Source organism: Gopherus flavomarginatus, chromosome 1 (genome assembly GCF_025201925.1).
Source record: "Gopherus flavomarginatus isolate rGopFla2 chromosome 1, rGopFla2.mat.asm, whole genome shotgun sequence".
NCBI classification, from domain to species: domain Eukaryota; kingdom Metazoa; phylum Chordata; order Testudines; family Testudinidae; genus Gopherus; species Gopherus flavomarginatus.
The window spans coordinates 248,791,743-248,805,958 of NC_066617.1; the positions used below are offsets into that span (position 1 = coordinate 248,791,743).

Consider the following 14,216-nt stretch of genomic DNA (forward strand, 5'->3'; position numbering starts at 1 on the left):
AACTTTTATGGGGGGAGAAGCTGGGTGTCAGGGGAGTGTAACCCTTGTGACCATCCTCCACATGACCCCATCCCTAGCCTGGACCCCTACACTCTCTCCATCCCATCTCTTCCCACCTTATCTGGGGAGGGCCAGCGGAGGATGTCTCTGGCCTGGCTGGAGCTGCTCCGACAGGCTGGGCAGCGCAGCCACAGCCTGCTCCAGTGAGCCAGACCAGGCGGTGCAGCAGCAGCATGTTCCAGTGGGCCGGCGGCACAGCCAAAGCCTGCTCTGGGGGGCCGGGCCAAGCGGCATGGCTGCAGCCTGCCAGCCCCAGAGCTGCAGCTGCTTCGGAGGCTGGGAGGAGAGCAGCGTGGACAGAAGCAGAGACACTCTGACCCTGCCTCTTCCCTTCTGGCTCTGCTGGCTCTGCTGCCTCTCCTTGCTCCCTCTGTTGGGGGGGAGGCGTTGTGTCCCACCTCTCCCTCGCTATACCCATTCATAAGCCAACCCCCTTCTCTGGTGCTTCCCTTTTTTACTAAAAAAAAAATTCAACTTATGAACAAGTATATACGGTAGGTAAATTTTTTTTTTTTTTATTGCTTTTTGTGAGCTGACTCCATCACAGGATATAGGATCCACTTTTTTTGTATTCTGTACTCCTTTATCCAGTCCTGCTAGGAGTGTGGGAATGGGATGGAGGAGGAGAGAATGGGGTGATTTTAAGTGTGGAGGATTGTTTTTTATCCAGGAATTTTAGTTTAGGACAGATAATAGAAATAGGTAAGAGACTAACTGGTTCCTTTTCAGACATGGAAGTAATCAGCTGGGGTGGTCCCAGGGCGCTTTGGGCACGAGCATTGCTGAGTTATCATTGGCTGCCACCTGCCTGACAGAGTAGAGGACCAGCCCTACAATTTATGCCAGTGGAGACAGATCACAGGAAACAATTGACAGGTAAAATAATTGTTTTTTTAAATGGAAGAAGACTAAAAAATCTGTAATATAAATGGGGCTAACACTGTAATGAGGTGTGCAAACACTGTAAAGTTTATTGCTCCTGTAAAATATCAGACCGGTTTCATGCATGGACTTTGATCATTCTGCTTATTTTTAGATGAAAAACATAGCAAAAAATAAGCTATACGGAAGTTCCTTGAAACCCAGCAATCTTTCTAGAAACAAATTAAAATTGAGTTATATTAAGGAAACATATTATCAAATATAGTAGTATACTGGGAACTGAACTGTAATTCATGTTTATGTAATGTTTCCAAATCTTTGAGTGTTCATTATATTGAAATGAAGTCTCTTCCATTGATCAGTGAGATTTGTGTGTTTGTTTTTACTGAGTTAACAAACTTCAGGGTTAGTATTAAAGTTCACTTATATGGACCAGTTCCATCTGTTATAGTGAATTAAAGTAGAAATCATAGCTGGTGTTGAATGGCCCTATAATTCTCTTAAGCAGCATAGTCTTAAGTTTATCAGTTAAAACTATTTTTTAGCATCTGTAATTATTTTACCTCTTTGTCTTGTCTATTCAGTGTACTGGCTGGAAATTTTAACTTTTAAGGACTTTTAACTGTTTTTTAATTTATTTAGCATTGTTAAGCCTAGGTATAGTCCAACTTAACGTCTGGTGTGACAACCTGTTTTTAATCAGTGACTCAAAACTGTGATCACCCCGATGTCACCGAATGGCCACAACTTGTAAAAGGTAAACATGAAAAGATTTAATGGTATTTTTGTGAATGAACTAAATATTATTATTAGTATAATAATTTAAAGAATAGTTGATTCATATGACTTTGAAGGTAATTGTATAAATGTAATACAAGTAGCTTTTGAAAGGACAGTGTGACAGTTAGTCAAGACCTAACCTTTGACCTACACTTTTCTTGTGTTGATGTGAAAGTCCATGTAATTCTCCCCTATGCTGCCTTAAATGTCAGCATCCTAGGACTCATGTCCATCCCTCAACAGGAAACCACTGTATGCCAAAGATCTAAGAAAAGCATTGGTAAGAAGCAGATCACAATTTCAAGCCTCCAACTACTGTTATAACAGTATAAAATTTCATGATGAAAAATATCTTGCCAGCATCTTATTAAAATATGCATTTAATTAGTATTTGCTAAAAACATTAGTCCAGGAAACTTGATGATACTGAAATTCAGTAGACTTGCATACCTTTACTTTTCTCTCCTAGGGAGTTACAGTGGAGGTAAAAGGAGTGGCTTGCAGAATGGAGAAGTTGCTCCCAGTGTTGTTGGAAGTGAGCCATCATTTGAATTTGCTAGCTCATGCTGCAGTATTCAGATTAGTTGGTGTCTTGTGATCACAGTTTCTGCAATCTAATTCAAGGTTGAAAGTTGTAAGAGCATTTGCTCTGGGGTCTTGTTAAAATTGTTATTGTAAAGTAACTTAAAACTCTTCTGTTCCAATTTTTTAAAAAATGGTGTTGAAAGAGAACATTTCAGCATATTATTTAATGTATTCTTAGCAGTTTAAGTATAATGTAATTGTGTCTTCAGTATATTACATATTTAGAAAAGTAGTACTATATTTTGTTAATTCTATTTGATATTAATAAATAGCTGCTCAGCAAACTAGTGAACTTCCAGTTCTGTAATAAAATTGATTTCCCACACTGTTTTAATGAGTGTTATAAGCTTAGCTTGAATTTTTTTAAACTTGATATTATTCTTACATCCTTTATTTTTTAAAAATATGTCCTGTCCTTTTTAATCTGTGATGTTTAATGAGAAAATTAATAATTCACTAAATCATATTATAAACAGGACCACTGGAAACCTAGGAAAAAATACTTATAGGGATTTTGCACTTTGTATCTACGGAAACAGTTTTGAGAGATCCTGTACTTGTTCTGAAGTTGCTTGATTTTTTTCATAAACCTAAAGGTCTCTATTAGTTTAAAAATAAACAAACTGGTCAGCCTGTAGGACAGCTTGGAGTTGGGTGCCTACTCTCTAGTGATGTCACCTCTCTGGAAGACCAGATGGGATGAATATAGATTATAGAGAGATACTCTACAACAAATTGGTGCCAGACTGGTACCTACATCCTTTTGTTTTATTTTTTGTTGTTGTTGTTTGCCTGGTGTCTGCTTTCTTCTGTTTCCTTTCTCATTTTGAATGTGTTGCTGCATTATGTTGTATTGAAAACTGCTGATATTCTTCAATTCCCTTAATACCAGCAACTATTTTTTGTCTGCCCATCAGTTTATAGGGGTGAATGGAACTGGCTCACTATAGTGTGTATGTGTGTAATTTCAGTTGAATTCTGCTAGCACATGGATATTGACAACATTGCATCTTTTAAGGTGACATTCAGAAAAGATATTGAGGCTTTTTTCTAGAAAGCTGCTGGAGGTTCAGTGTTACAAAGGCAACATGCTTGTTGGGAGTAGAAGATTAGGAAGTTGTATTTGTCATTGCAGTGTAGCTATACCTTTAGTCATTCTGTAAATGAGATAGTGGAGAGTGATTAAGCTACAGACAGCTGTTGCTTGAAAATTCAAGAGCAGGAATGGATTAATATAAAACATCTGACTAAACCCTATTGGAAAAGATCAAACAATCCCTGCCCATTCCTCTAGATGCTACAGTTCTCCCAGTCAAGTTCACTTGTGTCTTGTTCGGACTGAGTTTTAGTCAGTGACTTTCCTGCAGGTTCTGATTTCAGTCAGATATACTTATCTATCTCATAGAACTGGAAGGGACCCAGAAAGGTCATCGAGTCCAGCCCCCTGCCTTCACTAGCATGACCAAGTACTGATTTTGCCCCAGATCCCTAAGTGGCCCCCTCAGGGACTGAGCTCACAACCCTGGGTTTAGCAGGCCAATGCTCAAACCACTGAGCTATCCCTTTATAATCATCTCCACTGGCTTTCCCTTCATATTTAATATGAGGAGTAATGAGAATGATCCCTATGTTCTCTGTAAGAAAATTTAGGAGTGGAAGAGCAACCTTTATCCCCCAGAGGAGACATTAAAACATAGTTAATAGTATCAAAAGTTCCTTACAGAATAAAAATCAGTATGGAAATATTTGGTTTATCTTTAGTTATATGTGTACAATGTAAGTAATTAAATGCAGAATTAAAGCTATACAAAACAGTGTTATAAAATTATTAAAAACAGTTGTAAATACAAAAAAAAATTAAAGCAACTGGATGGGCTGACAGTTTTTCTGCTTGAGTTTTCTGTAATGTGGCAGATCACTGTAGTACATAAGGGCTGATATTTGTATTTGCAGTAGAGTGATTTGGCAGTACATATTTATTATATTTCATTTGCTTTATTGTTTTTTATAGTTTTAGGTGAGTCTTGCACACTATTCAAATACAAACTTTTTGTAACTAAAAATTCACGTGTGTGTTTCATGTTAAAACTTTTCTCCAGGAAAAAAAAAACTCAATTACTCAGGAACATTGTCTATAATGGTAACTAGCTAAGCATTTAGAACTAAATCCTGTGTCTGCTAGGCTATATAATGTAATCGCAGAGTCGTCTTCTCATCTGGGAAAGGCTGATTCCTACGCTCTCAGGAGCAGCTGTGAGAGTTGATAATTCTCATAGCTGACACAATGATTTTGGTACTGGAGAATGATTTTAGCTGAGGCAGTGTTTCTCCCTTACCCCCACTAGAGTGGAAGTGACCTGAATGGGCTGGGCTGGCTTAACTGTAATTAAGAAAAGGGTGCTGGAGGTGTTCATCTTCTAAAACATCAATCTATTTAAGCTGGGAAGGAAGAGCAGAAAAATACATGTAACCCCCGCACCTTCCCCCAGTCTCTCTCACCACCAACAGCTCTGTGGGATTACAGCAAGCATAGGGCTGCAGTTCACAGACACAGCATTGTGAGGGAGAGGTGACTAGAATCTGTTCAGCTACTGCAGGTGTTGGGTGCTTCACACTTCGCTTCTGTTGAACTTTTCTGTCTCTCTCGCCACACAAGGTTCAACCATATGCAAGATCAGTCCATTTGGTACAGAGCTGTTTTTGTGGTGATAAAGGAACTTAAGTGCACCTTACTACTATAGAATTTGCTGTGATGATTTGGCCCGTAGTTGACTGTGAAACCTAGAAGGGGAAAATGACCAGCAAAAATCTATTATACTTACCTGTCATATGAGCCTTGAAAACATTGCCTTTCTCACTAGAGAATCATTCCTGCCTTAATCTTATTCTCAACCTTTGTCATTACCTATTTACATAAACCATGTTTTCCCCCAGAGTTTAACTAAACTAATAAAAATGAATAAGCAAGTCATATTTCAGTTGCTTGTTTATAGTTTTTAACAGTAATATAAACATTATAGACCTAGCAATATAGATAACATTTCCTTTTCTGATTTTCCTATCCAGCATGTTTTAATCTCTTAGAATAAAGAGTGATGCTTGACATTTCTTTTCTGCATCTTGCAGATCACCAGGAGAACCTCACTCTGAAAACATTGAAACTAGCCGAATGTAAGTACATTAAGCAGTAATTAGATGGGTTTTGTGTATTATGTTTAAAGCTCCTCTGAGCTAAATGCAACAGAAGCTTTTTGCAAAAATAAACCTTTAAGTGTACATTTAAAAACAAGCAAGAAAATCCTTTGGCTGTCTCCTTGCAAGACCTATGCACTGTTGTAGGTGAGTTGGTCCCAGGATATTAGAGAGACAAGATGAGTGAGGTAATATCTTTACCTCTGTGTAGCTCAGAAGCTTGTCTTTCTCTCTCTCTCCAATAGAAGTTGGTCCAATAAAAGATAATACCTGACCCACTTTGTCTCTGCAAGACCTATATCTAATTAGTATTTTTCTCTGAAAGAGTAGTATTTGGTTTTCAGTGTAGAAATATAATTCTCACTAATAACGTTTTTTAGAAGTTCAATTTAGTACCACCAGCAGATGGTAGCATAATACAGTATCTGAAATTTACAACCCTGCACTTCGACCTAATAGCATGTCAAATTATACACCTGAAGAAGAGCTCTATTGAGTTCAAAAGTTTCTCCTTCACCCAACGGAAGGTGGTCCCATAAAAGGTGGTCTCACCCACCTTATCTCCCTAAATTATACTTATGGCCCTACCAAATTTACAGCCATGAAAAACACGTCACGGACTGTGAAATCTGATGTATTGGGTGCTTTCACCCTATATTCTATAGATTTCACCGTGAGAGACCAGTGTTCCTCGAATTGGAGGACCTGACCCAAAAGGGAGTTGCATGGGGGTCACAAGGTTATTTTAGAGGGGATCGCAATATTGCTACCCTTATTTCTGCGCTGCCTTCAGAGTTTGGCAGCCGAAGAGCAGCGACTGTTGGCCGGGGACCCAGCTCTGAAGGTAGTGCCCCACCAGCAAAAGCACAGAAGTACGGGTTGCAATACCATACCATACCATGCCATCCTTCCTTCTGTGCTGCAGCTGCCGCTCACCAGCCACCCAGCTCTGAAGGCAGCGCTGCCACCAGCAACAGTGCAGAAGTAACAGTACCAGTACCACAACCCCCCACGCCAATAATAACCTTGCTTTCCCCCCCCCCCACACACACAACTCCTTTTTGGGGTCAGGACCCCTACAATTACAACACCATGACATTTCAGATTTAAATAGCTGAAATCATGAAATTTATGACATATAAAATCCTGTGTCCATAATGGACTGTGAATTTGGTAAGGCCCTAATTATACTCCTAGAGTTTTAACATTTCATTGCACACATTTGAAAACAAGTTGATTAGTCAAATACTTAGCAAAATAGAAAACATCAAGTTTTGCATATTGTGGGAAATGGGCTGCAGAACTAGAGAGAACAATCCTTGGCCTGGTATGGAAACTTGTATCATCTATCTAGTTTGTGCTTGTTTTCCATATTGATTATTGCAGCTTGCAAGTTAGCTAATTTCCAAAGCAGCATGATAGTAATAATTAGATGTGTTCCTGTTTGTAAGAGCTGAGTAGAATCCAGGGTTGCTGATTTCATTGGCCCAGGGTGTGATTATTTTCAGGTTAACTGGAGGCATGGGCTAGTTATGCAGAAATGCTTGTTCATACTTCAAAACGAAAAAGAAATTTTAAAAAAGGCTATAAAACTATTGAAAAGTAAATAAATTCTTTTGGACCTTCCTTTTCTACAGGTCAGCAAGGCACTTCTCAGCAGGACTTTTTTTTAAATTCTCCTACAGTTGGGAAGAAAAACTCCAGAATACAAAAAGAAACACACACACATTATAGATATAAGAGCCTAGCTGACATATGAAGAGAGATGGTCCAAAAGAATTTAATAGAGGAAGGATGACTCAGTGGTTAGGGCAATAGTCTAGGAGTTAGGTTTAAATTCAATTCTTTCTCTGCCACAGACTTCCTGTCACATTAGACAGTCTCTCTGCTTTGTATTGTCAGGATAAATGCATTAAAGACTGCAAGATGGTCTGCTGCTTTTAAATAACTATCGTGCATAGAAAGAGAAATGAATCAAAACTGTTTTCCTTTCAACAGTTTGGCAGCCCCATTTTTGTGTTTTTCTGAGATTTTTTCCTTGTCGAACTTGGAGTGAAAGGAATGAGAATCTGAGGCTGCCATGTTTGTTTTACACACAGACTAAAAAATTTTGTTACGTGAGCTAATGAGACAGTGATTGGAATCACTCTGATTATTCAGATCCCTGCACTTGGGCTAAAATTGATTGTTAGCCAGTCAGATTATGAGGATTTGCATATTTTTGAGCAATAACTATACAATGATTATAGATATTACACTTGCAGAAATGAAGAACCTGGAACTACATAACTAAGAAACCATATGGTTATGCATCACCAACTGCAGCATTTCTGCAGTCTGCTAGACACAGTTGCTCTTAATACACAAAATGGTACATTTTGTTTTAGTTATTCAGTTCCTGGCACTCTGATTCTGGATATCTGATCTGTGTAATCATTGTACAGGTAGAAAAATAACTACAGTATTCAGTCCATGTACTCCAGCTAGTAAAGTCTGTCAGCCAGTTAGAATGCAGGGATTTTCATAATCACTTTTCAGTTTTCTAATTGCACTGTGAATATGCAGGTTGATTTACTTTAGTTTACTATAATTTCTCTACTCGGATCCTAGACTCTGTTAAAGCTGTGTGTCAGCATCACAGATGGCCAAATGCTTGTAATTGACTTCAATTAAACAAGGAAAACTTACATTTTATTTGTTTGATATTTTCCCCTCTTCATGTGATTGCCAAACAGCAAGAATTGATATTAAAAAAAAAATTGAGTCTCTTTTCTTGGATTTCCTCCTCCCCTCTCTCCAGTGCAGCAGGGCTCTTGTCCCCATAATAACTTTCATTTCTCCAAATATTTTGGTTTCATTGGATTCCCACTTCTTGTTCCATACTTCCACAGTACAACTTAATTGACTCATACTTGTCAAGTTTTTGTCATAACTCTTCTTTTCACAGAAAGTGCCTGGTTTGTCCCAGATGTTAGCTGAGTTCTCATCCTTCCTGCCCACTTACTAAGTTCACACAATATCCCTTTCTAATTTCCGCCTTTGATTAGTCTTACTTTCAAAGCCTGTTCCAGCTTAATTTAGGGTGGCAAGATCTAATTGCCTCCCTCTTCAGTACATCCAGGTTATTCCCCTGATTCTCGCACTACATCGGATCTCCACTGATGCCTCTTCCAACCTTTCAAGGCAGGTGTTGACAAGACATTTCATTTCTGTGGCCCCTCGTCTCTCTCCTTATTCTTTCCGGTGTCATGACTTTGAAACGCTAGGGATTTTGAGCCCTCCTGTTTCCATCACTACAGCTTTTCTTGTGGTTGTGCTTAGTGCATAGTTGTCTCTTTGATGCTTCATTTCTGTTGTATTATCACTTTTGAAAGAATGGAAGAAGGAAGACTCCAGCAGCTTCCAAAAATATGCCCAAACGTTTGCCCCTTGCAGAGAGGCATGACTGTTACTTATCTGGTCAAGGATTGTGTGGTCTTACATCATATCATCTGCTTTCAGATGTCACCCTGTGCCTTCAATCCTGAGAGTGGCCAGTAGCCATCCCGGTCTCTTCCAAAAATCCAAGTAAATCCAACACATAGCTCAACACTCTGGCCATGGCCTCTGAATCAAACACCCAAATTTAATGCAAAGACTCTTCATTGGCATCAGTTCCTTTCTTGCAGGTCTAAAGAGAGGCTATATCTACAGTAATACTTCCACATCAGAGTCTTGCACAATCCTATTTTTCACAGTCATCAGTCTGTACTAGAAATTCCACACAGCACCCAGGCAACACATGCATTCAAAGGAAATCAGTGCATTGGGGAAGCGACTGATTTCTTTGAAATGTCATGCTCTGTTCATCAGGAAAGCACAATTCATCTTTCCAATTCAGAGCCATCACAGCTCTTGATATCTGGTAGCAACTTCAGTAATTCTCCACTAAGTGCCTGGTATTCTCATTGCCACAGCCAGAGAAGCTTGAAGGTCGCGTCAAGACTCTCTCTTCAGGACTGAGCTGCTTCAGCTGCCAGCCTAAAATGTGTTGCTGCACAGGTTACTTGGAAAGCCGCCACCTTTATGAAGCATTGTTACCCAAAGTTGTCATCTGAGTAGGAATCCATTACTGGATTATCTATGTTACAGAGCCTGTTCCCCATTTAAGGTTCTTAAACTCTGCTCCCCACTCCCTCCAGTAGGTATTATTTGTTTGGAAATAGCTCTTTACTCTCATTCTGGGACTGTCTCTGGCATTTAATCCTCAATTTTTCATTGTTGGAAGCACATTAGTTCCCTATTTTAAAACAGTTTGTTTTCATGCTTCCAAATTAGTCCTTGGTGTAGTTTGGAGACAATCCTTGAGCCTTTGGGTTTCCAAGAGTGGGAGTTCAGTGGGATGAGCATCTTTTGGAGAAAGCAAATTACTTATTTGCAGTTCTTGTTCTTTGAAAATTTATTGCATAATTTAACATCTTGCCATGAAGTTGCAAGAATAAATTTACAGTGGAAAACTTTTTTTTAAAATACAGATGTACAAAAATAAATATGAATATACCTAGCACATTGCATGAAATACGCACATGAATATAAAGCAAATTTAAAATATATCATTAGTTTACCTCTCGCCAATCCTGCTCCATATACACTCAGGAAGGTTATGTAATTTATTATAGGACAGTCTTTCTTTGTGTGGTTTTTTTAGTTGTTTTTTTATTTGGGAGTTTCTGCTTCCCGCTTTTAAAAAGATCTGACTTTAGGACTATTAAAACTTGGCCCAGTATCCTCTCTGTATGGACACCAGTCTGTTGCAAATGTACCTAACTGCTATGTCCCACATGCATCTTGCATCACCTGGGTCTTGGCAGAGTCTAGTACAGGGGTCGGCAACCTGCGGCATGCGTGCCAAACACGGCACACAGCCGCCTGCCGCAGTCCTGGCCCTCAGCCCCACCGCTCTCCGCTGCGGGAGCAGGAGGCAGAAGCTTGGTTCTGCGGCAGCCAAGCTTCCCCCTCCCCCGCTTCTTCCCCCAGCATGGTGCTTTCCTGCCCCGCCCCCTCTCTTTCCCTGCGCCAATCAACTGATGGCCCTAGCGAGGGGGAGAGCGGAAGAGCGGCAGCATGCAGGCAGCTCTGTAGAGGAGGCAGAGAGAGGTAGGGACGGAGCCTTGGGGAAGAGGGTGGAACAGGGCATATCCCTTCCAGCCCCCTGCCATGAGCCGCTCAGGGCAGGGGGCTGGGAGCACCCTCATGAGCCGAGCACCCCAGCCCTCTGCCCTGACGCCCCACACACACTCAGATTTCTGCCCTGCAGCCCCCAACCCCCCCAGCCCTCTGCCCTGAACTCCCCTCACCCCAACACACACAGCCTTCTGCCCTGCATCCCTACAGCCCCATCCCTCTGCCCTGCATCCCCACAGCCCCATCCCTCTGCCCTGAACCCCCACCACATACCCAGCCTTCTGCCCTGCACCCCCACATATCCAGCCCTCTGCCTTGCACCCCCACACACCCCCACCCTTCTGCCTTATACCCCAGCCCTCTGCCCTCATCCCTGAACCCCGCCTCCAGCCTTCTGCCCTGAACCCGGTCCCACAGCCCTCTGCCCTGACCCCTGAACCTCCCTAACCCAGGTCTGGGGTCCCGGCCGCAGGCTGTGCTCAGCCTGCTGCTGGCCTAGGTGAACAAAACCCCAGGCTGGCAGCGAGCTGAGCTGGCTGGCGGCGTAAGATCAGGACTTTAATTTAATTTTAAATGACGCTTCTTAAACGTTTTGAAAACCTTGTTTACTTTACATACAATAGTTTAGTTATATAATATAGACTTATAGAAAGAGACCTTCTAAAAACATTAAAATGTATTACTGGCACGCGAAACCTTAAATTTGAGTGAATAAATGAAGACTCGGCACAGCACTTCTGAATGTTTGCCAACCCCTGGTCTAGTAACTGTTTAGCTCTGGATCTGACAAACATACTTGGAGACCTCTTGTCAGAGTCCTTCATTGGCGTGTGAGACTCTTCTGTGCAGACTCCCCAGACCTTGAAACCAGTGCTGTATATCTCCCTAGCACCCAGTTGCTTACATACACTTTCCCAAAGCTCTACCTAGGATGTGGACAACTGGGCTTCTACTTCAACTAACCCCTATGGGACAATATAGTAGGAAAGCAAAGAACTTAGGCTTAGCAAAAGTATTTCTTTAGCACAGAAATTCTACTCTTAAAAGTATTAAAGTTACAGATTTCTGAAGACAACAAAAAGTACCAAGGCACACCCTCCCCATGTCTGAGCTTTCCCTTTTGTGAGTCAGAGGTTGGTCACTGTTCAGGCTGAACAAAGTCCCTCTTGCCCTCTGTCATGGTATAATTCCCCACTCCGAACCTTAACGTCCAAAAGATGGGGTACCAGCTTGAATTTCTCTAAGCTCAATTACCAGCTTAGTACTTGTAGCGCTGCCACCAACCACGAATTCCAATGCCTGGTACGCTCTGGTCCCCCCAAAACCTTGCCCGGGGACCCCTAAGACCCAGTCCCTCTGGATCTTAACACAAGGAAAGTAAACCCTTTCCCTCACTGTTGCCTCTCCCAGACTTCCCCTCCCTGGGTTACCCCGGAAGATCACTGTGATTCAAACTCCTTGAATCTTAAAACAGAGAGGAAAATTCACCTTCCCCCTTCCTTCTCTCTCCCCCACCCAGACTTTCCCTGAGAGAGAAAGTAATCCTAACACAGAGAGAAATTAACCTTTCTCTCCCCCTTCCCTCCTTTCTTTCCACCAATTCCCTGGTGGATCCAGACCCAGTCCCCTGGGGTCTCACCAAAATTAAAAAAAAAATCAGGTTCTTAAACAAGAAAAGCTTTTAATTAAAGAAAGAAAAAACAAACAGTAAAAATTATCTTTGTAAATTTAAAATGGATTATGTTACAGGGTTTTTCAGCTATAGACACTGGGAATACCCTCCCAGCCTAAGTATATAAGTACAAATTAAATCCTTTCAGCAAAATACACATTTGAACTCCTTCCAGCCAAATACACATTTGCAAATAAAGAAAACAAACATAAGCCTAACTAGCCTTATCACCTAGTACTTACTATTTTGAATCTATAAGAACCTGTATCAGGGAGATTGGAGAGAAACCTGGTTGCACGTCTGGTCACTCTCTGAACCCAGAGAGAACAACAACCAGACACTAACAGCACACTCAAAAACTTCCCTCACTCAAGATTTAAAAGTATCCTGTCCCCTGATTGGTTCTCTGGTCAGGTGACAGCCAGCCTCACTGATCTTGTTAACCCTTTCCAGGCAAAAGAGATATGAAGTACTTCTGTTCTGTTAACTCTTACTTATCTGTTTATGATACCCTCTCTTCAGCAAGTTCTTACAGATGGCTATGGTTGCTCCCTCCCACCCCTGGCCTTAAATAGCCTGTGTTCTTGCCATGTGGAATTGTCCAGCCCCCTGCCTCAATTGTATATGCATCCCCTGTGGGCCACCTCCATAAAAAAAACACTGTTCCATGGGACATGCATCCGACGAAGTGGATATTCATTCACCCACGAAAGCTCATGCTCCAAAATGTCTGTTAGTCTATAAGGTGCCACAAGACTCGCTGCTGCTGTTTCTTGGGAGTTGGCCAGCAGCTTAGAGACCATCAAATCCAGTAGCTTGATGACTTTTCGGTGATAGTCCTTCAATGAGGTGGTGCAAACATCTCCTGGGCAGGGCTGCTGTCTGGAATGGAATTCAGTAGGCTTGCCTTGGGCAAGTGTAGAATACAAGTTCAATGCATAATACAAAATAGAGTCTATAATTTGATACAAACATATCCCACTTTGTCACAAGGACATAAGGGGCAATTTAGGCAGTTGGCTGAGGCGTTCAAAAAGAGCACGTATAGGTGTTTTGGAGGCACGCAACATCTGTGCAGTTTCCCACATGGCTTAGTGCTGCTGTAAGCTGACCTGGACATAATTCAGTAGGATAGAAATTTTTAGAAAATAACAAATATAAGAATGATTTTTCTGTAATTGTCTATATTATTTGTTTGCTTTGGGAGAATTCTGACCACCATCAGCCCAATTCAGTTTTGAAACACCACATGAAAAATGTTTCTACATTTACACTGGAGACAAGACTTTTTAAAAAATCATGGAGGGTGAGGGATAGAGAAGATATAATACTTAATATTTTATATATTTATAAAACCATAAACAATATACAGACTAACTAATCCTCACAAACCCATGACGTTAATAGGCAAATATTACCCCCTTTTTCATATGGAGACAAAGTTGATGGTGACTTGATCTAGGCCACACAGCTAGTGGCAGAGTCAGGATTAGAGCTCAGAACATTCCCAGTTATCTGTCTTGTGCTCATTCCTGAAGATTTTACTAACTGAAGAGGGTGAGGAGGAAGAAAACAGAGAGGAAATGCTTGAAATGTTTTTTAAATAATTAAACAGACCTTTCAGCAGTTTGAAGCCTATTTTGATTTTGTAATCTCTTAAAGTATCAATAAAAAGTAATAATCATTCCAGTCTTGATTCCAGAAGGCTAGTATCCCAGGTAATCAAATGGAGTCCATCAGCTGAGAAGAGTCTTCTTTCTGTGAACGCTTTCCCATGGTCGATCATCCCAAAATCTTCCTCAGAGCACCAGTACTTGAGCCATCTATTCATCTTCATTATTTTGCCACATCTTCACCCTCCTTCTGTAGGGATTGAAGATCA

At 41.0% G+C, this 14,216-nt stretch overlaps 1 protein-coding gene across 7 annotated transcripts in view; it reads left to right on the forward strand.

Moving 5' to 3' along the window:
* Window positions 1-14,216, forward strand: part of UBE3A (ubiquitin protein ligase E3A) — a 94,081-nt gene that overhangs the window by 37,851 nt on the left and 42,014 nt on the right. For 2 of the 7 annotated variants that reach the window (XM_050932075.1, XM_050932023.1), the window contains exons 3-5: window positions 790-936; window positions 1,585-1,699; window positions 5,434-5,478. In XM_050932075.1, coding sequence (XP_050788032.1) covers window positions 1,680-1,699; window positions 5,434-5,478 — 65 coding nt within the window. In that variant the 5' untranslated portion in view covers window positions 790-936; window positions 1,585-1,679. Of the gene's footprint in view, window positions 1-789; window positions 937-1,584; window positions 1,700-2,191; window positions 2,258-5,433; window positions 5,479-14,216 lie in introns of those variants that run through there. The other 5 variants (XM_050932041.1, XM_050932051.1, XM_050932059.1 and 2 more) reach the window with 5 other exon arrangements.